Source organism: Xenopus tropicalis, chromosome 7, assembly GCF_000004195.4.
Source record: "Xenopus tropicalis strain Nigerian chromosome 7, UCB_Xtro_10.0, whole genome shotgun sequence".
Classification (NCBI taxonomy): domain Eukaryota; kingdom Metazoa; phylum Chordata; class Amphibia; order Anura; family Pipidae; genus Xenopus; species Xenopus tropicalis.
Genome location: NC_030683.2, coordinates 112,226,973 through 112,245,693, shown reverse-complemented (window position 1 = coordinate 112,245,693; position 18,721 = coordinate 112,226,973). Strand labels below are relative to the sequence as shown.

At 40.1% G+C, this 18,721-nt stretch overlaps 1 protein-coding gene across 3 annotated transcripts in view; it reads left to right on the top strand.

Moving 5' to 3' along the window:
- Positions 1–18,721, top strand: part of mybpc2 (myosin binding protein C2) — a 60,641-nt gene that overhangs the window by 8,307 nt on the left and 33,613 nt on the right. The window contains exons 2-6 of one of the 3 annotated variants that reach the window (XM_031905793.1): positions 7,915–8,004; positions 12,774–12,803; positions 14,148–14,225; positions 15,850–15,998; positions 18,028–18,145. In XM_031905793.1, coding sequence (XP_031761653.1) covers positions 7,915–8,004; positions 12,774–12,803; positions 14,148–14,225; positions 15,850–15,998; positions 18,028–18,145 — 465 coding nt within the window. The remainder of the gene's footprint in view (positions 1–7,914; positions 8,005–12,773; positions 12,804–14,147; positions 14,226–15,849; positions 15,999–18,027; positions 18,146–18,721) is intronic. The other 2 variants (XM_031905791.1, XM_031905792.1) reach the window with 2 other exon arrangements.

Sequence of the window (18,721 nt, the reverse complement as noted above, 5' to 3'; positions counted from 1 at the left end):
ACAGTAATAAAATATAAACTGAATAGTGGTTCTCACACTGTGTATTGGTGCAAAAAAGGACACACCGGGGTTTCATCTCTACCCTTCCTCAGTACATGGAAATTATTTTCTGTGTACAATCTCTAACATTTATTCAGTAAAATATATAATATATAACTGGGTCTCACAATAGGGTGGTCTCTCATTGGCCACTACATTTTATTCTTGGCTTTCATTCTTCTTCAATGATTCCAGTGGAGTTATCCTTGCTTTTTCCTTGTTCTTCTCTCCTCATATCCAATCAATAACTAAATCAAAATCATGTCACTTTCACCTTAAGAATATTTAAATAATACAATCATTCATTACCCAAAAGCCACCAATATTTAAGGTTGCCTCCGGGCTGGTATTTCACTAGCTGGTAAAATACAAACATACCAGTACTTGTCCCCTTGTCCTCCCAAGATCGCCCCACCAACATCCAAATCCCTTTCCCAGCTTGTCCCTCTACTCTGCACTACTACTGGCCGGTGACATCACAACTTCACCCCCATTGCGTCATGACCCTGCCCTTGACGTCATCAACCCCCCTCTTGTAGACACACCCCCACCCTGGCAGGTATTAGAAGCTACAAATGGTTGCAATCCTACCAATATTTCCATTTACATCATATCATGTATTGCCTATTGTTACTCTCCATTGATTGACCTTCCCCTCCAAAGACTCCAGTCCATAATGGTGTTGCTGCCAGGTTCATACACCTCAACAACCGCTTCTCCCCTGCCATGCTAGGTAGCATCCAACTCTTTCCTAATCTTATACTCATGTAACCTAGAATTCCTTCAGTATACACTATTTGCCACTGACACCTGCTAAGCAGGGCCACCATCAGGTGGGGGGAAAGGGGGTACTCCAGTCTAGGACCCCATGGTAGAGTGGGAGCCGAGAGACAATAAAGCACAATTTTTAGGTCAATATAAGGATAGGATTTATGGAGGTGGGTGGATTTTGTGCATAATAGTGTGTGGTAGGGGTGGATGGGGGTTTGTGACCATGCATAACCAGGAGAATTTCTTCTCATTGTAGCTTTATTCTAACTGTCATCAGCGCCCATAGCCTAGAGGGCCCAGGTGACTGGTGGGCTCCTCCTGGGGGGAAGGACCTGCTAATGTAGTAGTATTTGGCCCTCTGATTACCGATGGCAGCCCTTCTGCTAAGTGTCATATCTCTCACTTTGCTAACTCATGATTTTGCCCAAACCTTGTGCCTTATACTGCCTTATCCTTTAGGACTGTAAGCTCTATTAAACAGGGCACTCTTTAGCTCTTGTATCAATCAATATTTGTATGATATTTGTATGTTTGAGAGATATATATATATATACACCCATCCATTGTACAGCACTGCGGAACATGTTGGCACTTTATAAATACATATCAATACAGGCATGGGATCCACAATATGGAAACCTGTTGTACAGAAAGCTCTGAATTATGAGAAAGCCATCTCCCTCAGAGTGCAATTTCAGCAAATAATTTAAGTTTTTTACAAATTACACTTTCCTTCTCCTTTGAAAAACCCAATGGGTCCATAAGCATGGATTTTTGGTTCTAAATTAATATAATGTACAGGTATCCATTATCTAGAAAGCTCTGAATTATGGAAGGCTATTTCCCATTTTAAGATGATAATTCTAATTTTTTTTAAAATGATTTCTTTATTCTCTGCAATAATAAAACAGTAGCTTGTGTTTGATGGTAACTAATCTGCATGAATCCATATTGGTGGCAAAACAATCCTATTGGGTTTATTCATGTTAAATTGTGTTTTAGCATACTTAAAGGATGGTGATCCAAATTACTGAAAGATCTCTCACCCAGGCATTCCTATCCAATATTCTGGATAATAGATCTTTACCTCATAATAATTGTTGGACTTGTTTACCAACACTTGACAAGTTCGCCCCAGAGCAGTAATCCAAAGCAACCAGAAAACAATTTCCTTTTATCTGCCTACTTTAGTCACAGTAATGAGAATATATTTCAGATTTTCACAGCCCAGTAACTTAGTGAGAATGAATGGAAAAGTCTCATGCTTTTGGAGGGGCACAGACGTCCTATTTTTATGCTTTTGCATAAATATGGTTAAAACTAAAAAAAAAATTATTATAAAATGAGTCAATATTGGACTTGAGACAAGAGTAAAGACGTTTGTTTATCCCCTCAAATGCTGTATAGTATTTTTCTCCGTCATGTGCATGGCCTGACCGATTTTTCATGACTGTTTACCCTCACTCAGTGGCAACAACCAATGTGCAACTAGAAGTGAATGTATCAGGATCTCTATTGGGCCTTTCATACAGTAATGTTAGATCTGCTGCTGGGTCTGCTATAGCGCTGGGCCAAGGTGTACTATTATCTTAGGCAAGTATCTTGTCCCCACTTCTGCTCATTACATGTACCCCCTCGTCACCCCCAGTACCCTCTCTCTCACTCTCACTTCCAAGAACTTAGAGTAAGCCAGGGTGCCTTTAGTGGAGTTTAATATGTAATCATTTTTTAAAGGGTTGGGTAGGGGGTTATAGTGCTGATTAAATGGTTTCGGTCTATGGATCTCAATAAGATTTCATTGGCAGGGCCCTCTGACCTCTCATCATGATTTTGCACTGATGTCAACTGCCCATTCAATACCCCACGTTTTTTTAAGGGTGCTCATCTGCTCTAAGGTGGCATAAACATTTTGTTCTGTAGCGAATTTGTAGCAAATATGGGTAAAATAATTTTTTTCCTCAGAGGAAAATACAAGAATTTTGGTCAGTTTGCCATATGTGTATATATATATATATATATATATATATATGTATATCTATTAGATAACAGACAGATAAATGAAAGGCAAACGAATTGCCAGGCAGGTTCTGCTCTTGGCACCGTCCTGTATAAGACGTGATGAAACTGTGTATACCATTCCCCAAGGCCTCAGTGTTGCTGAATGCGCATTCGTTTAATTGGCCAAGGCCAAGAGCTAATTATATCCCGGCCGCATGTTTAATAAACAGACTGTTGCTCAGCTCCCTGCCCCAATTAGGTGAGAACCCAGAAGGGGCTGTGGCTGAGGGGAGGACACTTCCAGGTGTGGGGACTTTAATTAGTAATGGGCAGATTAGCAAAATATTTCACACATGAGCCTCTCCATCGTGTGACTGGAAATAGAAGAAAGAAGCCACATGACAGTTAGTAAATACTTATGAGACCAAAGCATCACATTGGGGAAAGGGTTTTATGAAGAGATAACAGGTCACACTCTTGGAATGCAAGAGGGAGAGTCACATTTGCACAATGGCTTGTAGCCATGGCAGAAAAGGCTATAAATCCCATGATTTGCACCTCTGCTTCTGAATGTGTCTTCTTTTGGGGTTCTTCCATTTGCTCATCCGTGTTCGTCCAGGCCTAGTTTTATTGTAGGGCAGAAAGGAAATTTGCTCTGGGTCCCTTGACAAATACAGTACATGTTATTTCAATACATATATTAGGTTGGTTAAAGGGGAACTCTGGCTTTCAAACCAAAATTTGTTAGAGACCCACGCAACACAGACACCCCTAATATACCTATCACTGTAATCTGTTCCTTTAAAAAGTATGAATAAATACCATTTTATATGCTGAAATCCAGCTGCAAAACAGTTCTGCAGTTCTCTTTCTGCATCATTTGAAATCCTTCCGGGGGAGGAGGGACTAAAACATTGATGTTACAAATTGTAACAACTTCTCCACAGCTCACAGACAGCATGCAGGAACTACATAACCCACAATGCACTGCACTGTGACGTTCCTTCCTTGACATTGACATCACGTGTGCAGGGAATTGTGGGATTGGGAGGATGCAGGCTGAAGGCAGTCCGAGGACAGTCGACTACTGTTACATTTTTTTTTTAGTATCAAAGCAGTCAGCCAGATCAGCAGGGGAACAGGGGGCGGGGCTTAGGGAACTGTTCCAAACCATATTATTACATTAAAAATCATGGAAAGGCTGCATATTTTTAAATTGATGAATATTGGAAAATTGCTTGAAATTATGTTTACTTTTTATAAAGCTTAAGTTGTGTTTGGTTGAAGTTCCCCTTTAAGCTTATAGCCCTATATTAGTTTTTATAGAATCCTTCAATTCCCATAATATAGTGCTCTCAGGGGGTGGGGGGGGGGACCTTGCTTAGCAAGGACATCTTTTTCTTTAATATAAGCCATTTCAGATCTCAGGCTGCTTCAAAATAAAGCTTTTATGGGAGTACTCCCATGCCTACCTACTATCTCTATTTAGGTGGGAGAGTGGAAGCCAAAAGGTATGGGCCTTCTCAAAAGTGGATGGGGCTTTGGTGGATCAGGATGAACCCTAACAAAAGTTGCAGTGTCTCGGGTGAATCAGGACGTGATCTAAAACATCCTGATTAGAAGATATCTAAAGCTGTATATTTATTTCAGAGATTATTTCAATTATTTTATTATGTGTTTGGGCCCAGTACATACCTGCATTTAGTGCATGATTCACTTGGTACATGTCAGCAGAGGCTACTATAGCAACCTGCTAAGGGAACCTAGAACTACTTCCAGATCTAGGCTGCTGGGTTCCCTTGGGCTAATGTGTACAGTACAATGTGTGTAGTTCATCAAAGCAGGCAAAGGGATGTACAGACTTTTGTTGCAGGTTGCAAAGGAGCATGTATGGATGCAATTTTGAGTCCATTGATCCTTTGCATTTGTATTTGTGCTTGTAAATGTGTCCTTCTAACTACTATGAGGGAGTACATTGCATTTGGCTGCTCACTGCCATGTAACTGCTGAGAGGTTTCCTGTTGTAAAGCAACAAATGATTGTAAGCTATCTGGGTCAGGGACTGCCTTCCTCTTATCTCTGTAACACGTAGCACTTGAGCTTAATTGTATTTTTTATCTATTTGTATTTTATTAACCAATGTCTATTGATTTGATGTATTGTACTAGGTTTCCCTAGTGTCAATGTGTAAACTGCTGATTTTCAGTGCTCTTTGAGAAGAAAAATGCACAAACAATGGGAAAAGAGTACCATTGTGGTGCCATCTTACTTTCTCAGGCATGCCTAGTGCAGGCTTAAGCTGGCCATACACGTGGCGATCTCACGATGTTTCGTACGACCGTCGGTCGCACGAAACATCGTCAGATCCGCCACACACCATTCAGGGCTGAATCGGCAGGTAAGGAGGTAGAAACAATAGGATTTCTACCTCCTTCTGCCGATTCAGCTCTGAAGGGAGAATTTTGGTCAGGCGCCTTCTATGGCGCCCGATCAAAATTTTCTAACTTGGCCGATCGGCGAGCCGACCGATTTCAGCAGCTTCCTGCGATATCGGTCGGCTCGCTGACATGCCATACACGCACCGATTATCGTACGAAACGAGGTTTCGTACGATAATATCGGTGCGTGTATGGCCACCTTTAGACTTGCACATGCCCAGTTTAGTTCCTTCAGAGATCAGCTGACAGGAAACAATGCAGCTCTATCTGTAACAGGAAGTAGTGTGGGAGTAAAAGACTGAACTCTGTCCATTAATTGGCTGATGGGAATGTCAATCGTATGATCCCAGGAGGCGGCCCTTAGTACTTATAATTGCAGTTTTCTAGTTAGGATTACCCAACAGCACATTCTGCTAAAAAAATGTACATTATTATGAAAATGGTTTATTTAGATGAAGCAGGGCTTTACATATAAGCTGTTTATGCAATATATTGTTATAGAGACCGACATTGTTTGGGGGTCGAGTTTTCCTTTAAAGGTATAATAATATTTTGGAGCAAACAAAGCTTTTTCAGTAAAAAGTTTTATTACATACACTGTGCACTGGCACAAACTATAAAATTCACAATCTTTCTTCCACTGTCGAAGTGGCCGCTAAACAGTTTCCATGGCGGCAGTAACCATATGAATTTGTGCAAAGGAAAATTTCTTCTTCATTTTTGCATTGAGAATATTTTTTCCATTACCATAGCCATACTGATGGACACCTGAGAAGCATAAGAAACATGGTGGCAGAGCACTGCGTTACTTTTGTCTCACTGTTGGCTTTTGGGTTCTGTACGAATGTGGTAGATGGCATCCTCTTTCCTTCCAAACATAATATGCCCCAGGGGCCTTTAATCTCTGGTTATGAAATTAGAAGCATCTGGGGTATGATAAAGTGTCATCTCAAAAATGTAAGTCTGAATCCAGGAGGCAAACACAGACACACAAACGCCAACAGCTGCCTGTGGGCTTGGATATCTCTACAAGAAAGGAGGCTCAGAGGGAGAGATGAGAAGGCCTGCAAGGGAATAGATCTTCTCCTTACTGTATGCCGAGTTTCTGGAAGCAGAATCCTAGCACGCATACCAGATCTTATTTAAGCACTGTACAAGGGTGTGAGGCAAAGTGTGGGTGTCTTATGAGAAGCGAGTAGCGTTAATACATCCCTCTATCTGATGGCTCAGCGTTATGTTAGATTGGAGAAGCTATATTAGGCACAGGGCTATTTTATGTGGATATTCCAGTCATTATACGTCTCCCAAGACAAGTAAGGTCAGTGCCTAAAAGGAGGGGTACAAATAAAGTGTGGTTAAAAAAAAAGTGCACATCTTCAGCCATAAAAAATACTAGAATGATACAAATTGCCAGTACAGGTATGGGACCCGTTATCCAGAATGCTCGGGACTTGGGGTTTTCCAGATAATTCAGATCTCCTACCTTAAGTCTACTAAAAAAAACTATTTAAACAGTAATTAAATCCAATAGGATTATTTTGCCTCCAATAAGGGGTAATTAAATCTTAGTTGGGATCAAGTACAGGTACTGTTTTATTATTACAGAGAAAAGGGAATCATTTAACCATTAAATAAACCCAATAGGGCTGTTCTGCCCCCAATAAGGGGTAATTATATCTTAGTTGGGATCAAGTACAGGTACTGTTTTATTATTACAGAGAAAAGGGAATCATTTAACCATTAAATAAACCCAATAGGGCTGTTCTGCCCCCAATAAGGGGTAATTATATCTTAGTTGGGATCAAGTACAGGTACTGTTTTATTATTACAGAGAAAAGGGAATCATTTAACCATTAAATAAACCCAATAGGGCTGTTCTGCCCCAATAAGGGGTAATTATATCTTAGTTGGGATCAAGTACAGGTACTGTTTTATTATTACAGAGAAAAGGGAATCATTTAACCATTAAATAAACCCAATAGGACTGTTCTGCCCCCAATAAGGGATAATTATATCTTAGTTGGGATCAAGTACAGGTACTGTTTTATTATTACAGAGAAAAGGGAATCATTTAACCATTAAATAAACCCAATAGGGCTGTTCTGCCCCCAATAAGGGGTAATTATATCTTAGTTGGGATCAAGTACAGGTACTGTTTTATTATTACAGAGAAAAGGGAATCATTTAACCATTAAATAAACCCAATAGGGCTGTTCTGCCCCCAATAAGGGGTAATTATTTCTTAGTTGGGATCAAGTACAGGTACTGTTTTATTATTACAGAGAAAAAGTAAATCTTTTTTTAAAATGTGAATAATTTGATGAAATCTATGGGAGATGACCTTTGCGTAGTTCAGAACTTTCTGGATAATAGGTTTCCGGATAAGGCGTCCGATACCTGTACTATAATATCTTTTAATATCTAGTATTTATTTCAATATGGTACAGAATTGGCCAGTTCCCCCAGCTTTCTCAGGTACATAGAGGCCTTTGAGATTTTGAAAGTGCATATCCCAACTCCCAAGAGTTCCATTACCAGGATATTACCTTGTGCATTCTTTAGTCATATTTCAGTATGGAATGTTCTGTTATGGACTGGTACATAAATAAATATGAATTAAAATGTATAACAAGTACAAAAAAAATCTAAAATTCATCCTTTCCTTTAGCAGGTAAAAAGGGGGTAGCAGCCCCAAAGCAAGCTGCTAAGCCAGCAGCAAAAGAGGCCCCAGCACCACCGCCACCAGAAGCACCTCAGGGTAAGGCTGTCACTATATATTTACTTGCTGTAACTATCATTTTTCTTTATATTTATCTAGCTAAATCTTTCTATAAGAATAGATTAAAACCTTCTGTAATGAAACTGCTCATTTTTTATATGCATTAATTGTGCTGATTCTTTCATAGGGTAACCTCCAGCTGTTGCACCGTGCAGCAATTACTGTACATGTCTGTCTTGTGTCTGTCTGTGTATATTATTACTATGTATTATGTGATTTATGTGTATCAGTGCTTTATGCAGTCTGTATGTATAATGTCTGTGTGTCTCCATCTTGTTTTTTTGTTAAAAATGTGATTTAGAGTTATAAGTTGGCATGAATCGGCAATCAGTATAGTATTCTGTACTTGTTAAGTCTGGCAGCAGGCCACTTATTGATAAGATATGAAGGCCTTTTCCATTTCAAATCCTGTCCTCTGCTGTCCTGGGTAGGAGGTTACTGGGCAACAAGGACATGTCGGTAGGCTCAGCTCTTCCACTCTTCTGTGTAATTCAAGTACTGTGTTTGCCACATTATTATTTATTAACATTTATTTATAAAGCGCCAACATATTCCGCAGCGCTGTACATTAAGTGGGTTTCATACATTGGACATACAGAGTAACATATAAAGCAATCAATAACCGATACAAGAGGTGAAGAGGGCCCTGCCCAAAAGAGCTTACACTCTACAAGGAGAAAGGGTTGAGACACAAGGTGTGGGATTGTACATAATTCATTCAATTGCCCACCAAGTGGGCAGAGTAATTGCACTGTATGGGATTTTGTTAACAACGAGTCTTGTTGCAGAATAATCCAGTCAATCCAGTAAATGAACCCATTTCCAAAAGTTGTTAAAGGGCAACTCCACCCTAGCACAACTTAAGCTTTTTGTAACAAATGCAACAGTAGTCTCCTGCCTGCCTTCAGCCTTCACCCTCCAAATCCCACAATTCCCTGCACAGGTTATGTCAATAGAGTAAGGAACATCACAGTGCAATGCATTGTGGGTTATGTAGTTCCTGCATGCTGTCTGTAAACTGTGGGGAAGTTGTTACAGTTTGTAACATCAATGTTTTAGTCTCTCCTCCCCTGCCAGGATATTAAATGATGCAAAAAAAGAAGAAGCTGTTTTGCAGCTGGATTTCAGCATATAAAAATGGTATTTATTCACTTTTTGAAGGAACAGAACACAGTGAAAGTTTATTAAGGGGTTTCTGTGTTGTGTGGGGCTCTTTAACAAATTTTGGTTCAGAAGCTGGAGTTCCCCTTAAGGAACAATGTATCTACCAGGTAAATACACAGATTTATGTACTTCATTATCACATAAACACACATCACAAAAAAAACCATGAAAATTAGGTAAGCCAAGGTTAGTCAGTGTGAGGCCTCCCTTGAGGCCAAGCTTCAGTCAGGGCCCCCTTAGGGTGAGGGCAAACTTGATCTGAAGATCCGCTCCTATACTCTCCTGTGTGTAGCTGCACAGACAGGCACAATGCTGCCCTGAGTGCAGCTACAGGGAGTAGAGATCAGCCAGAAGTGCGTAAAAACTGATCTGATCACCACTCTGTGTAGATGCACTCAGGTCAACACTGTGCCTGTTGGTGCAGCTACATACAGAAGCCTACAATAATCAGGCAGAGAGAAGCACACATGCAACCAGTGTGCCCTCACCCTTAAGGTGGCCATACATAGTAAGATCCGCTCACTTGGCGAGGCCATCAAGCAAGCAGATCTTCTCCTGATATCCCCACCTCCGGTTGGGTGATATCGGGCTAATTCGGTTCAAATTAAAATGGCGGGCATGTGGTTCGGGGACCACATCAACAAGCTGATTCCGTACCTAATCCGACAGAAAAATCAAACCCGCCCAAACGAGACCTGCCCAATTTCAAGCCAGATGTTGGTCGCGGAGGCCCATCGTTCGTGCCCATACATATATATATATATATAGATATATAAAAACATAGGTGTTTCAGCAATTCAGTCATTGTTCCAAGAATAACTGGGACATTAAATAAGGGTCCATCTTTCCCTAATTGCCCTTCAAGCTGGATTTACAGATGTGAATAGGAAAGGAAACAGACTTTCTTCCCAGTGGTGTAACTCAATGTTACTGAGTTACCCCACAGCAAATTCAATTTACAATTAGAAATGTGTGATTTCAGCACAGGTCAAAAGAAGACTTTAAGAACCCTCAGTTTCTCTATATTCCTTTGGCGTAACCCTCAAGGGTAATAAACATTGTGATACCAACTGTTTCAGAGATACAACTACAGTCATTCCCAAACTTGGGAGGTTCTGTCAACAGCTGCTGCAGCTAATGTAGCCTTGAATATCAAAAGTTTGAAAATCAATGTCCTGCTGACATCCTAGTTATCGTTATCCTAAGCTCAGAGGAATGTGTTAGTAAATCTATAGTTATGAAATCAGATTCATGTCTTCCCCTTAGGCCAGGAAAATAAAATCAAGTTTTTAGCTGCTCTTCAAGGTCCACTGCAACTTTTCCATCATTTTTTGTGTGTATTTTTTTTTAAAAAAGGGAATGAAATAATCATTTTCCCAATTCTCTGTTTTCCTGAACTTCCTTGAAAGTCTTACTGGCTCTACTTGCAGCTTCAGACTACAAGAGTTCATTGTTTTCTGTCTGCCTACAGATTTCTTGAATGTCACTTGCTCCTTGCATAAGTGTCCGTTGTTTTCTATCTGGTTATACATTTTCTTACTTTGGCAATAGCCCTCCTGTACCATGAAAATCCCTTTACAAAAATACATTACCTTTCCACTAATAAGCTGTCGCCTGACACCAGCCGGGTTTGGCCAACTAGTGTGGTCATAGCAGCTAGAATAACACCTAATACGGCTTACAATATGTATTATCTTTATAAATCTAGCCCTGAATATCCTATATTATTTGTTTGTTGGTTTGTTGGTTTGTTTTATCAAATGTTGTTGTCTACACAGTACATTGTAAAACTGTAATGAATAAGGAAAGAACACATAAAGCGGATTAAACATATATACAGCTTTATATTCAATACAAAGGGACTCTTCCAGCCTTACTTTTTCTTCTCCTTTGTAGTAGTCAGATATATACAAGTACAGGTATGGGATCCCTTATCCGGAAACCCTTTTCCAGAAAGTTCCGAATTAAGGAAAGTCCATTTTCCATAGACTTCATTATAAGCAAATAATTCTAATTTTTAAAAATGATTTCCTTTTTCTCTGTAATAATAAAACACTATCTTGCACTTGATCCCAACTAAGGTATAAATAATCCTTATTGGAGGCAAAACAAGCCTATTGGGTTTATTCAATATTTAAATGATTTATAGGAAACTTAAGTCCCGGAGATCCAAATTACAGAAAGATCCCTTATCCGGAAAACCCCAGGTCCCAAGCATTCTGGATAACAGGTCCCATACCTGTATATATATATATTTTTTTCTTTTTAATTTTTTGTTAATCGTGCATTGTTTCCCTAGCTTCTATGAAGGCATGACTGACGTAACTTAAAGGAACAGTAACATCAAAAAAATCAAGGTGTTTTTGCTACAGAAAAGCTACTATATAAATAAGCTGCTGTGTAGCCACGAGGGCAGCCATTTAAGCTGGAAAAAAGGAGAAAAGGCACAGGTTACATAGCAGATAACTAGTAGATAAGCCCCATATAATGGGGGTTTATCTGTTATCTGCTAAGTAACCTGTGCCTTTTCTCCTTTGAATGGCTGCCCCCATGGCTACACAGCAGCTTATTTATATAAACTATAGTAGTCTTTCTGAGGCAAACACCCCAGTTGTAGCAATGCAGGGCAACAGTACATTATATTGTTATTACTTTTATACACTTTCATTTTTTGGTGTTACTGTTCCTTTAACAACCAACCCCATGGTGTAAAAAAATCCCTTTACAAGAAACCAAATAGCCAGATGCAAACACATAGTAATGGATTCCAGGCATACTTTGCTTTTAGCCTCAACAAGAAGAGAGTTTGGCTAAGAGATTAAACTATGTCAACATAGTTATTCCCCTCCACTAAGCACAATTCTTCATGGAAGCTTTTAGAGCAGCGGCAGCATTTATTGGTCACCTGTTTTAAGGCAAATATCTTATTGGTTGCAATGGGTTACTAGGCCTGGCCTAACTTAGAACCTTTTATTACATTAAATGACTCCCCTTCATAAAATGGCATATGATATAAAAACATTCAATTACAACATTAAAGTTATGCTCTAAAGGGAAACTATACTGCATTTATAATAAAGCTTCAGGTTTTTATCAATTGTACATTACATCTATAAACTTTATCAACAGCATTGTTCCTGGTGTGAGTTTGGATGTTCTTTGTCATTTCATACTTATCAGTTTGTCTTGGTTTAGTCCTGTTTCTACATTGTTTGCGTTTTCCATGTCAAGTTATGTGCGTGTCTGTTTTGTCTTGTTTATTTGTGTGTAAAACTAGTGGAACAGTCACCGTGCGAGTGATCGAAGTTCCAAAAAATGGACGGTTTGGGAGTGGCGGTTGAAGAGCCATTTTGCTGCGGCTATGAATGGCATCTGGTGTCTTTCTCAAGGACATTGAAAGAAAGCCTCAGCATGCCAGAGAGTCTGTGGTCCCTCAGCGTGACACCGCTGAACATTCACACCGTCCGTCATGTAATACGAAATAAAATAAGATAAAATAATGGAACGTGGTAGAAAATGCATTGAATAAATCTTTACTTTCTGTACTTATTTATCTGTGTCCATTTTCATTTTCTGATTTACAGACGCCCTGGATGGGGAATTGCCACCAGACGGTAAGTTTGATGGAATCAGATCAAAAAAGGGCAAGTCTCCTGGATGGAAAATGATATTTCCAACAAAATGTAAACACAAGAAATCCATAAAACAAGGAAAAAAGAAAGTCAACAGACTGAAATGAGGACACAGGAAGAAAATGTTTGGAGAACATCAAGCGGTCAAGATACAGATAAATCCAAAATACATTTTTGTGGTGAAGGAGAAGATGATCCAACTCCAACCACAAAAAAAGCTACATTACAACTGATGTCGGAATTCAGCAGTGGACTGGTCTATCAATTTATAACAGAAGAAGGAGTCAAACTCAAGTTCAACCAAAGCCAATTTCAAAAGTTGATGGCTTCCTCATTAAGGACCATTTGTTTTTTTTTTGTTTTTTTAAAACATGGCAACCAAACCTACCTCCTCCATATTGGCTACATTCTAAGAAGAGAACCTCCAGTCACGGTCTATACTGTGGTTAATAGAAACTTATTCGGCAACGTCAAGACTTAAAATAACAGCACTAGCAAGAATCACACATTTCATATATGAACAATATTGCCACTTACTAACAAGTCATTATGAAGATTTTTTTTTATCCAAAACGAATTACCCTAACTGTGCTGCTTGCATTGTGTGTTTCATTTACTGGAAAAATATATTCGACTGAATCTTTTCAACCTATAGAATGTGCATATATTTTAGCATATCCCCCAAATATCCAAAAATGATATCTTTCAAATGGCCCACTTATTTTGCTGTGGACCTATGGATAGCAGGATAGGACGGGATGTTTCTAAAATACTTTGAGAGCCCACCATCACAATTCCTTGCTGAGTTTATCATTGGTATATATTATTGCTATAGCTTCTGCTAAAGCATTCTAGAAAATTCATTTTTACAAATTCAACTCGAAAACTCAAAAAAGTAAGTAGCTTTGATGTTGAATATAAACCTCCAATTGAGTTCTATGGAAGCCTGCAAGGCTTTAGTTTCAAATTTTCAAGATTTATTCAGGTGATACATTTTGGAAACTTCACTTATGGAAAACATGATGTAAGATTTGGTTTTGCCCACAATAACCCAATTTGCAGATCTTGTTGTTGTGGTCCTCTGTTAATCCACAATTGGCCTTGTGTTGACCACATCCTGGAGATGAGTAAATAGACTTTATCATGTATTGGGTGTCAGGCTACAGATGTACCACAGGACTTTGGTTTCAAACTATAGAGACCAATATTGCACATAACTGAACTTATGACAGTTGTTCCAAAATTTCCAGTAAATGAAATAACACATCTATATAATGTTTTGTTGTTTAAAGGAAATAATCTTTCCTTGTCTTGTTTTCATTCCAGATACCAATCCTGAAGATCGTACTCCTGAACTAACAGGGCTGTTTATAATAAAGCCAGACAATGTCACAATAGAAGCAGGTATATATATCACCTGATTTGATAATGTCACCTTTTGGAAATAGAATTAAGAGCTAATGACATTACTAAGCAGCATAGTAAAAAAGTAATACAACATTGGCCACACTCAGGGCGACGTTGGCATACTTTACATATGGCATTAACTGATCCCTAACAAAATAGTACACCTAAGTTATAGAGTTAGTTATAAAATACATGTATACAGCATTTTAGGATCTCTGCAGATTTGACAGTTCTTTATGCAGCGAGTGCATTCTGTTGGGCAGTGTGTTATGGGGTTGGACAGCAGGGGACTGGTAGGGAATGTTAAAGAGAGTGCAATAAGTTAGCAGGGGCTCAGAAGAGAGCCTAAAGGAAAATGAGTTCCTTACCCACCATAAATGAGCAGCACACTTATTTAGACTCAGTTATACTGTATAAATCTCTCTTAAGATTTTTAGTTGTTCTTCTAAAATCCTCATATACAAATTGAGTTCATGGATAACATTTGTCTCTTTCCTGCTAACCTAAACCATTCAACTAGCATGCAATGCTTAGCAACTGCCCACTCCTTGTATAAACCCTGAAATAGCAGGCCAAGGATACTTGTATATAATATCTGATTGCTAGGGTCCAATTTAACATAGAAACCAGATAGTGGCTTGAATGAGAGACAGGAATATGAATAGGAGGGGGCCTGAATAGAAAGATAAATAATAAAAAGCAACAATTAAGTTGTAGCCTCACAGAGCAATCCTTTTTGGCAGCTGAGGTCAATGACCCATATGTAAAAGCTGGGAAGAGGTAGAACAGGAAGGCCAATAATTCAGAACCTATAAAAAATGAAGACCAATTGAAAAGCTGCAAATAATAGGTCATTGTATGATACACATAGGGGCACATTTACTAATCCACGAATTCGAATCCCGAACGGCAAAAATTTGGATTAGAATCGAAAATTTCTGAATTTTTTTCGTCGCCATTGCGACTTTTCGTATTTTTCACGACGTTTCGTATTTTGCGCGACTATTTCATCGCAAATTTTTTGTATTGAACGATCGTAAACGCTGGGAAAACCTTTCTGACTTTGATCCTTCAGTGCATGTCCGCATGGGCTCGATTGTGCAATGAACGTTCTTTCGTTCAATCCGATAATTTCGCTAAGGTGACGAAAAGTCGGTGAGAATACAAAAAATTTGTGACGTCGACGAAAAAGTCGCAAAAATGCCGATCATTACGAAAAAAAACGCATTCAGCGCATTCGTGGATTAGTAAATGTGCCCCTTAGAGTTAACTTAAAGGTGAAAAACCCCTAACTATCAATTTAAAACAGAAGTAATCAAATGGTGTAAATAAAACCACAGAAGGTAAATATTGTTACGAAAGGCTTAGCTACCTTAATATGTATTAACTAAAGAAAAGAAAGTAGGTGTGGGGTGTGACTGAAACCTCTCTATAAAGAATCACTTAGAATAAGGAAATAAATCAATAATAGAGACAGTACTTATAACATATAACAGGCAAATCCCAATATAAATATATTTTTCATACATGTTAAAGCATGTGTCAGCCTGTCATCCAATGGGCTGTTTCATTTCACATTGTATAATAATTCTTCCAACTGTCTAATGTTTTCTTTTTCCAGGTAAAGACATTGTTTTACTAGCTAGTGTTGATTCCAGTCAGCTGACCGTGAAACCCAATATTAAATGGTTCAAAGGGAAATGGTTGGAACTGGGAGCCAAGAGTGGAGCACGGTTCCAGTTCAAGGAAACGTTTGACAAAGAGAAGAAGGTGAGAGTGGATGGCTTTGAAAAACCTAAGGAGGACTTTACACATCATGTGGCTCATATACATGTGCTGATACTGCCTCCAAAATAGCAAAGTATGAGAACAATTTGCCTATAACAGACAAAGGTGGTGCCATTTTGGTGAGCATTGGCAATGCATTGCAATGGATAGCACTGACAGGTAGTTGGGCATTTTGATCATTCTTGATGTTTGCAAGAACACAATGGCAGTCAAATGGCTCCATGTACCTTAGTCCTTAGAACAGAGTGAATATAGAAAATGAAGTGAGGTATGTAGTGCCTTAATGGGAGAATCATTTAAATTAAGTTGTTAAGGGACACTGTCAATTTTATTTACACTAGTTAAGATTCCTTTAAACCATTAGCATCCTTTTTATAATACTGTACATAGTTAAATTTAACATTATTTAGGGCAGGTATAATGACAGGCAGGCCTGGACTAGCAATCTGGGGTTTCTGGCAAATCCCAGAGGGGCTGCTGTAAAATGCCATAGACAGTCACTATTTATTGGGCTGGTGGGGGCTGTTTGGGCCTCTGTGTACTTGAAATGCCAGGGCCTATTATGAATCTCCAGTCTGGACCTGATGACAGGGTTCTGGTGTGGCCTGTGCCTAGAAGCACAAGTTAGCTTATGGGTAAGAGGCAGGAGGGGCCTTTCCCCTGTTTAAAAAATGACACTGAGTGATCCTGTGGTTGCAGTGAAATGATACTATTAACAGTTATGGATACCCTGGCACAGGGATGGTGCCCAATGACAAAATATTATCACCTCAGTATGTTATTCAGAAATGTTATTCATTCTCTAAGTATTTGAAGCCAAGGCATGGCTAGGGGCTAGGAGAACTCTCTAGCTTGGTAGTTAAATAAGAAGGAGCCTAGTGTATAAATGGTATAAATGTGGGTGAAAATGGTTGAATCAGTTGAAAGTATAATCTCGGGGGCCAGTTGTGAGGTGGGAAAGAGAGAAACCTGCCAAACATGTTCCCTTTGTAGGGCTGCTAAGAAAACCACATTGGATGGTGGAGGGAAGGGAACAATTCATGCACTACAGTAGTCCAGCACTCGCCTACTATCCCCACCCTTTGCCTCTCTGTATCTGGGACTCATTCACCATGAAATTCAACTCCAAGTGTGAATCTTGGGGTGCATTTCAAGATGGTTTTCATGGCTTAGAGACAATGCTTCTATTGCAAAGGTGCAGAGCAGGGGCGCGAGGTGCAGAGCAGGGGCGCGAGGTGCAGAGCAGGGGCGCGAGGTGCAGAGCAGGGGCACGAGGTGCAGAGCAGGGGCGCGAGGTGCAGGGGCACGAGGTGCAGGGGCACGAGGTGCAGAGCAGGGGCACGAGGTGCAGAGCAGGGGCGCGAGGTCCAGAGCAGGGGCGCGAGGTGCAGAGCAGGGGCACGAGGTGCAGAGCAGGGGCGCGAGGTGCAGAGCAGGGGCGCGAGGTGCAGAGCAGGGGCGCGAGGTACAGAGCAGGGGCACGAGGTGCAAAGCAGGGGCACAAGGGATCCCTCTAAGTTACACCTGCTATTGACCAGGATTTAAGTACAACGCTCCTGTTGCACATTGCCCCAGAATGCAGTATTTTGATTTGTTGTGCCCACAATATTATGCCCAACTGAGGGGAAAGTACACAAACATGGCCTACCTACATGACTTCCATTTTGGAGCAAATGCATCACAATGTGCAATTTACAGTGACATTTTGGATGCAAATATGCTGTCCCTCCCCAGTGCTCCACTGATTATGCACTCTCCACAAATTGCTAAATAAGGTCCTTTATCACAAAGCTCATGTTTGCAATAAGGCTAAATCTGCCAATGGTATTGTGATTGTCTCCTACGGCCAAAAGTTAAATCATGTTCATGCCCCAAGCCCAAATAGAATGCAGCTCTATACATTAATAATAAGTATGGTTCCAGTATGTGTAGGACCTGGTTACTGCAGCCAAGGTGCCACAGAAAGCTGACCCAGTCATTAATGTATAAATAAACATGTATTCCCTGTTAGGTGTACAATTTTGAACTGAGGATTAACAAAGCAACGGTAGCAGACAATGGCGGCTACAGGTGTGAAGTCATCTCCAAAGACAAGTGTGACAGCAGCATGTTCAATATTGAAGTGGAAGGTAAGAGAAAGACAAACCGAAATGTGAGAAACGTTACCAAAAAAATGTGTGAAAAATTATTTCTTTCTTTCAACTATCCCACAGCCACAGTCCCTTCCAAGAGGCTATTATCCCACTGCTACTATAGGCACCATCTCTCCCTACTATACCTGCTATCCCACAGCCACAGTCCCTTCCCAGAGGCTATTATCCCACTGCTACTATAGGCACCATCTCTCCCTACTATACCTGCTATCCCACAGTCCCAGTACCTTCCCAGAGGCTATTATCCCACTGCTACTATAGGCACCATCTCTCCCTACTATACCTGCTATCCCACAGCGCCAGTCCCTTCCCAGAGGCTATTATCCCACTGCTACTATAGGCACCATCTCTCCCTACTATACCTGCTATCCCACAGCCCCAGTCCCTTCCCAGAGGCTATTATCCCCCCACTGCTACTATAGGCACCATCTCTCCCTACTATACCTGCTATCCCACAGCCCCAGTCCCTTCCCAGAGGCTATTATCCCCCCACTGCTACTATAGGCACCATCTCTCCCTACTATACCTGCTATCCCTCAGCCCCAGTCCCTT